We start from the raw sequence: 7,203 nt of genomic DNA, 5'->3' as shown, positions 1-7,203 counted from the left end.
GTATATATATATATATATATTGTGTGAGTGAATTTATATAGACGACATATAGTTTAGTGAACAATCAAGAATTCAAATACAAACACGCATGATACAGCGTTTGTTTAGATTAAATTTATTTTCCTTTACCCACAGCACACTCGCCCGATGCAGAGGATCTCCTCATAGCCGTCATCATCTTTTTCGAATGGCTCCTGACGCTTCTTTCCGCGCCAGGTCGCAACGTCTTAACCATCGAGACCATGTCGCGTCTGCAACAGTCAGACTGGTCGGTTATCGCGCGGCTTACCAATTACCACGTCGGCAACGACGCCAATATGCGCGCCTTAGGAGAGGTCTTTTTCTCGGCGTGGAAAAACGCGTTGCAGACACATCACACGACGAAGAACTCGTTGGGACGACGCGATAAGAGTCGGTTGCCAGCGCTACCGGAGGATATAGCTTTGCAGGGATTCTCGCCTCTGGGGTCGCTGTTTGAGACCGTCAGGTTGCCGGCCTCGGAAACGACGTATGTGTTTCTACCACTTTTTCTTGTATATGCCAAATTATGGGTATATATGTATATTTATGAGCAGATATTTGTATCCATGTAGCTGCAGGCCATTTGCAATGTTTGCCTACATGCTATTGGTGTTCCAGAGTGTTTATATATACATATATAGATGCATAGCTATCATGTCACGTTGTTCTTGCATCCCCTCAAATAGTGTAATGTCGAATATTTGCCTGGTAGGCGCCAATCATGCCCCTGATTATACGGCCATTAGCAACCGAAAACAAGCCAACTGTATACGATTTTTAGTTTAGATTTAGTACAAAGATGCTTCGTGGCCGAGGGGGAGTTCTAATACATAAACAGTCACACAGTACACCTGCGATAAACCCTTGCCCCTTAATGTATTAATATACAAGTACAGTCATATATGCACCTGTCACTAAACTCCAGATGTGCAGCCCCGCAGTTTCATTCATAACCATCTACAATCAATCTACAGATGTACAACCACAGTGCCCGGGGGTGATCTCCGTACGCATCGTGCATCTCGCTTGTACGGGTTTGCTCTGCTGGCCTCATCGCTGCCGGTATGTTCGTCAGATGCATGCATGCGCTTACATAGTATATACTATGTCTGTGATTACGTGCAGGTTCTATTTTATTTATGTAAGATACATCGTATCTTGTTGCTGTGTTAGTTCTATTTGGATTTGGATTCTGTGTATGCTAAAAAAATAAATAATACTTCACTTTTGTATCCATGTGCGTGGGTGCTAAATGTATGGGGATGTATGTATACCTGATTCCTGGTGCCTACACATTCATTCGCAGGGACGTTGAGCATACTCTATTTCACAGAACGGGTATTGTATGGCATAAGCTGTCCTCAGTCGCGTGCACTCAATCTGAGTCCTTATGTCCAATCGCCTTCTATTTTGCCGTATGTTAGTCTACTGCTTAATTGGGTTCTCAGTAGTATGTGTACAAGCACAGCATGTACCAAACCGGACATTCTTGAGCACTTTGGCCCACTCTTTCCCCCCGACTTCCGATCGGTGTATCCTTAATTGCACGTCTATAGTATGCACATGCGCATGTGAACAGTCTTCTCAATAGCATGTGTACGACATTCCTGTCTCCCGTGCAAACAGGACCTCCACTCAGTTTTACGATTCTCTCACTTGCATGTATGTACTATTCCCACCTGCCTTTATGCTGGGCTCTCACTTGCCTGTGTACAAGTCCCAGACCCCCACGCACACGCGTATTCATTTCTTCCCAACCACTACCCGGAGCCCGGTTTCCCCCACTGAGACCAGTTCATGTGCAACTACATTATCACTCGCCTGTATATAGGTAGAGCGGGTGGGCTCTCAACTTTGTTGCAATCCCTCACCATATTTATTCGCAGAACACGGTGATCCCCATCGAGGCCGTCTCAGCCAGTACACGGCAGGCAGACGCTCTGCAGGCAGGCGGCAGGGTTGCCGACAGTAGTGAGTCAGACACAGTCAGTGACGACGGTAACCATGGTAACGGCAGCCGCACTGGGAGTGTGAACCTGAGCCGTCGGTCGTCGGCCAGCTGCAAGAGTCTGCAGCAGGCGAAGGTCTCTTACGGCGCGTTTCTGTTGGAGAATGGAGGTGGTAACGGCACGGGCAGTACTACTAACAACGGGAATAGTACTGGCGGTGGTGGCAATGCGTATCCCGAGATGACCCACAGCCACAGCGCAAGCAACATCAGCAACACGACTGCCAGCACGGAGAGTGGGGCGATCAAGGTGTTCAAGGCGTCCAGGGAGATCAATGGGTACAGGAAGGTGTGGCACCAGGGTGCTGGCGGAGGGGAGTGGCGGCGCGAGGGTGACTACGAGTTCCTGCGAGCCAAAGAGAGCAAGCGCGAGACACTCATGAAGGCCATGGGCAAGCAGCGGTTGCTGGCTGTGGTGGATAGCCTGGAGCAGAAGGTCGGCCATGCGGAGTCTAATAGCAGAATAGAGGGAGAACCGCAGAGTGGGCAGCCGTCGCAGGGGAATATCGGGATGGATACCGGGACAGGCGTGGGTAGTACTGGCCGTGGGCGAGGTGGTAATAACGGGAATGGTGGGGTCCTGATGAGCGGTAGCGGGGTCAACGATGGGGTCTCGGGCCTAGAATATCAGTATACGCTGTACGTAGTGCCAGATCTGCACGTAGTGCTGTACTCACGCAACCATCTGAACGCTGTGATAGGGCAGAAGCGGTTTATTGTGGTCATTGCGAGTGCCGTAGTGGCTGCGTTAGATATGCTGAAGACCTCGGATAGGCAGGGGGATTACAGGAATAATAGAGGCGGGAGGTTTGGTATTGGGATGGACGATCAGGGTGGAGGTGGTGGGGGGTCTGGGAATGGGCCTAATTACGCCACATCGGTACAGCCGAGCCACAAGGAGATCATGGCTGCCAGTCGCTGGATTGAGAACATGCAGCAGACCAATGGCCAGCACTTTCAGGTGCAACCCCAGGCCAATGCACGCCTAAGCAGCAATGCGATGGGGAATATGGGTGGTAATAGTGGAGGTAGTAACAACGTGGGTGGGTATAACGCGGATACGCAGGACACTGTGGAGGAGAGGTGTTGGCGGGGCGTGGTGGCCTGCGCCAGAGATCTGCTGAAGTCCCGGGCAGACAAGGTGGAGGTATGTATCGTGCACGCATGTGTGTTTACTCGTACACTGGAAGTGTTGGCTCTGAGTTCTGATTGCTTAATGTGGAGTATGTTGTAACATCTTCGAATGGGGTTTGCTCTGCTCTGGGGTTTCAAGCCAAGCATAGTGCGTATACATACGAGCGTCATTGACATACTCAAAGTGCTCTGATCGCCCATAGTTGAGTGTGTTGTTGCATGGTTCTGAATAGTTCGTAACCCTGCTTTACATGCGTGTGTCGCTCACCTCTGCTGCAAACAAACGTGTTTGTGGCTTATAAATAGGCCCATCTCGTTCAAGCATATATGATTGCTGAATATCTACACAGAGCTGGAAACTTCTCCCCGTCCTTTTCTAGATTCGCGGCAACTCTCCACTTACGTATATTCTGCGTGAAGCCACATTGCCTTTCGTTATATATCTATCATATTGTCATGTTCCGTTCCCATATTCTCATATTTCTTCCTCATAACCTTATACCTCTTGCCCATACTCTCAAGTCCCTTACTCCTATTCTCAACCCACCTCCTCGTATCATCCCTGTGCTATCCCCACCTTCCAGCACACACAGGCCAGTGGGTCTGAGTCCATGTATGCCATTCTGCTGCTCAACCGAGGCCTTTCCTATGACCCTACGACCGCATTAGGCGTGCACGTGAGCCGCTCCGACGCGTTTGTGACCTCGGTGGCACCCGAAATCAACCTCAATGATGTGCGCAAGCCACGTCACCGCCGGAAGTAACGTCGCGAATGAGGAAACACATAGGATGACATTGAAATAGCGCGTACATACGCGTCTGTAGGGGAAAGAGGCCTGTGCGACAACGCGTGTGTGGTGCTGTGCCCGTATAGGCATGCATCTAAGAGCGTGCCGGTTATTCTCCCGAGAGGTTGGGGTAGGTAGGGTAATGTATTCGTGAAGTCCTCCGAAGTGTCACCTATGGTGCTGCTCAACCGCTGGCTCTGAATAGGCACTTCTGCTGGAATACCCCATAGCGACTCTCCACGTCCTATGCATTAGACCTGATGTGTTGTCTATTGAGGTTCGAGAGGCCTGTATTCTCGTTCGCGTGCGTGTGCTAGGTCGTATTTGCGCCACTAATATCCAGGGTCAGTCGGAGCATACCAACTGCCGCGCAATTTCCTTGCCTGTTCGAGGGGACGGCTGAGATGTGTTTTGTTCCCCAGTTAATGTACGCATGTGTGCCAAGTTGTGTGGCCGCCTACTGCTTGCTGATGTTGAGGATGGTATATCGTATATGATCCTTGAACGTATTTCGGACGACCCCGCTCTATCGCGCACCCGCTGCAGTTTTCAGAAGAACGTTTTTTCTGGTGCACTACACTGAACTCTCGGCATCAGCTACCCAGCATTGTGCTTAGTCGCGAGTGACTTATATTGTGCTACAGTCGAAGTACGCCGGTAGTCCGCAGTGTTGTATAGTACGAGCGCCGCTGATGGAGCCTGAAAGTCGGAGTTTGGATGTGCGTGTCACGGCTTTGTTCGCCGCACACCCCTCAGCTTCTGGACAGCCAAAGCCCATCCTCATGATATACGGAATGTCACGTGCATAGCCGAGCCCGACACAGGCACGCGAACGTCCCTGCCAAGGCTTTCGCGGGCGTATCTTTGCACTCGAGTACCCGAGGAGTCGTAAGGGCTCTCCTCATACGAGGCTATATGGACACTCCCATACCTAGACATAGTTGGTCAGCATCGCTGTCTCGCGCGGTAATATCCAGTCATCCAGCTATATACGCGAACACTCCATATTCGACGCATAATGGGAATACGTAAAGTCGGGGGTGGACGTGACCAAGAGGCCTGGTGTCTGGAGTTCTGGCGTTGGAGCCCTATACCCTACAACCGGCATCCTGGAGAGATGGTATTGTAAGCCGCGAGGGAAAAGCCTCAGCAGTGAGCGGGCTAAACCCTATCTATACTAGTGCCTATAAATAACACATCGTTGCGGAGATCAAGTGCTATATCACGCACCTTGTGCCGAGCAACTCACTCGGCGGTTCATGGGCGCCACTATTTGGATCGACATCTGCGTTACCTTCTACCAACGCTATGTTTTGTGGTCTCCTGATGGTATAGTCCAATGGATTTGGCAGCCGATGTGATGTTGCTACAGCTTTGGCGCAATACGACAGGCTCGTGACCACTGCGCGACGAGCGTTGGGGGGGTGAGTAGTGAGCTGTGCTATGACCGACCCGTTAAGTGACGGGGCCATGTGATGCGGAGAGGATTCAGCAATGAGTGTATTCTTCAAAACTCGAAAACGGAGGCCACAGCCACGTGTCTGCGCCGATCTGGGACTATTGGGATGGAGGCCACTTACTACCGAGATGTGTGTTAATCGATTGGGGGTGCGTACTAGTGTGTCTTGGGCAGTGTCTCACGCCATGGGCGATGCAATCATCGAGGGAAAGTCTTAGGTTGTTGCTGTGTTATAGGAACAACCTAGTCACAATTATGTGTAACATGTTATGTGCCGTGTATGAAAAGATAGCGTGACCGTCAGTTTATGCCTGTAATAGGCCCGATAGGAGTATCCTATCTACCGAGGGCAGATGGGATGTGTACACCCGGAAAGTAATATGTAGTGATAATAATCCGGCATCGAAGTTCAATCGTCATATATACAACGTACACTGACTAAGCCAAGGTTATTTAAACCCAGATATTAGTATGAGAAGGTACTGATTATGCATTTAATGTTAATCTATCAGCCGCACTTCCGACTGCGTGGACGGTTGCATGTGGATCATATGCCTTGATGAATAAAAGTAACGAATCCACGCTTTATTACATATCTACACGGACACCGTGTATGCATATACATGTGCACACAGAACTTTCGTATATATGAGAGGAACACAAACCCGAAGATACAACAAAAGTGAAGCACTCTAATTCATAGCCCAGAAGTGTGAGATGATCCGTTTGTATTCAATTGCGGGCTTACACAGTTTCTACCATAATGTTTTCTAGAGAATGTCCTAGCAGTGCATACACTGTGTTGTGTGTTGCATACTACCGTAGATACACTGTGTTGTGTGTTGCATACTACCGTAGTTACACTGTGTTGTGTGTTGCATACTACCGTAGTTACACTGTGTTGTGTGATGCGTACTACCGTAGTTGCACTGTGTTGTGTGTTGCATACTACCGTAGTGATGCGTGCCAGACTGCTACCACACGCCCCGCATTGTTGGTGATAAACATACAGGAAGAAGAAAAATACGCTAGAGTACCACGCGCGAATGTCATGAAGTAGATCACCCGTACCGAGCCGTATGTGAATAATTATTTATATATATTGAAGTTATTTCAGGTCTAGCTAGTTAACCTACATTCTTCTCGTGGTTTCAAAATTCAAAGCAAGGTTCTGCATAGCCGTCAAAATTGAACAGGTTCTGGGTTTAAGGTTTTGGATCTAGGGTTTTGGGTTTAGTCTAAAATTCACGAGGAGACCTCAATTGTTGCTAAATAGTAAATACACACAAGTAGAAAAGGGATCCGTGTACGAAGATTAAAGTATTGATGGTGATTGTGTTGAGCTTTGATGTTGATTACAAAGCAATTGTACTACACGCGAATTATCTCGTACACTAATCTATTTCTAACTAAAAGCTCGGCACTTGTTGCGGCCACTCAAACTATGTCATCTACTACAATGACCACTACCACGGCTTCTACTGGAGTAAAAGTAGGCATTAACCCACAGCAACAAGTTAATCAGAATAATCACAAAGATCATGTGATAAGTCACGATGGAAAGAGCACACACTGTGGGGAGCTCGATGTACCTCGACTGTTGGCTGGTGTGCCTGTTGCAATTGCATCTGCGTTTTTGCGGAATCCCAATCTACTCGGATTGGATGTTGGAGCTCAAGCGGCAGTGCCACAGGTACAATTCGTATGACGATTTAAAGTATTTGAGTACACATATATGGTTTCACACGTACACGCACGCACACACACACATACACACGCACACACACACACAC

The 7,203-nt window shown here is 48.9% G+C and overlaps 2 protein-coding genes across 2 annotated transcripts; one reads left to right on the top strand and one right to left on the bottom strand.

Annotated features, from left to right (window-relative positions):
* The first annotated feature begins 135 nt into the window (after positions 1–135).
* SARC_02518 (hypothetical protein) lies at positions 136–5,992 on the top strand. The gene is made up of 4 exons (XM_014303722.1): positions 136–508; positions 996–1,083; positions 1,908–3,176; positions 3,748–5,992. The coding sequence occupies exons 1-4, from the start codon at positions 243–245 to the stop codon at positions 3,925–3,927; spliced, it is 1,803 nt and encodes a 600-aa protein (XP_014159197.1). The 5' UTR covers positions 136–242; the 3' UTR covers positions 3,928–5,992.
* Positions 4,937–5,423, bottom strand: SARC_02519 (hypothetical protein; the record flags this gene model as incomplete). Its single annotated transcript, XM_014303723.1, has 2 exons — positions 4,937–5,060; positions 5,182–5,423. 2 exons carry the CDS (start codon positions 5,421–5,423, stop codon positions 4,937–4,939), a joined length of 366 nt encoding a protein of 121 aa, XP_014159198.1.
* Positions 5,993–7,203: the final 1,211 nt, after the last annotated feature.

The sequence above is a fragment of the Sphaeroforma arctica genome (genome assembly GCF_001186125.1).
Source record: "Sphaeroforma arctica JP610 unplaced genomic scaffold supercont1.114, whole genome shotgun sequence".
NCBI lineage: Eukaryota > Ichthyosporea > Ichthyophonida > Sphaeroforma > Sphaeroforma arctica.
This window is presented reverse-complemented; position numbering and strand designations above follow the sequence as displayed.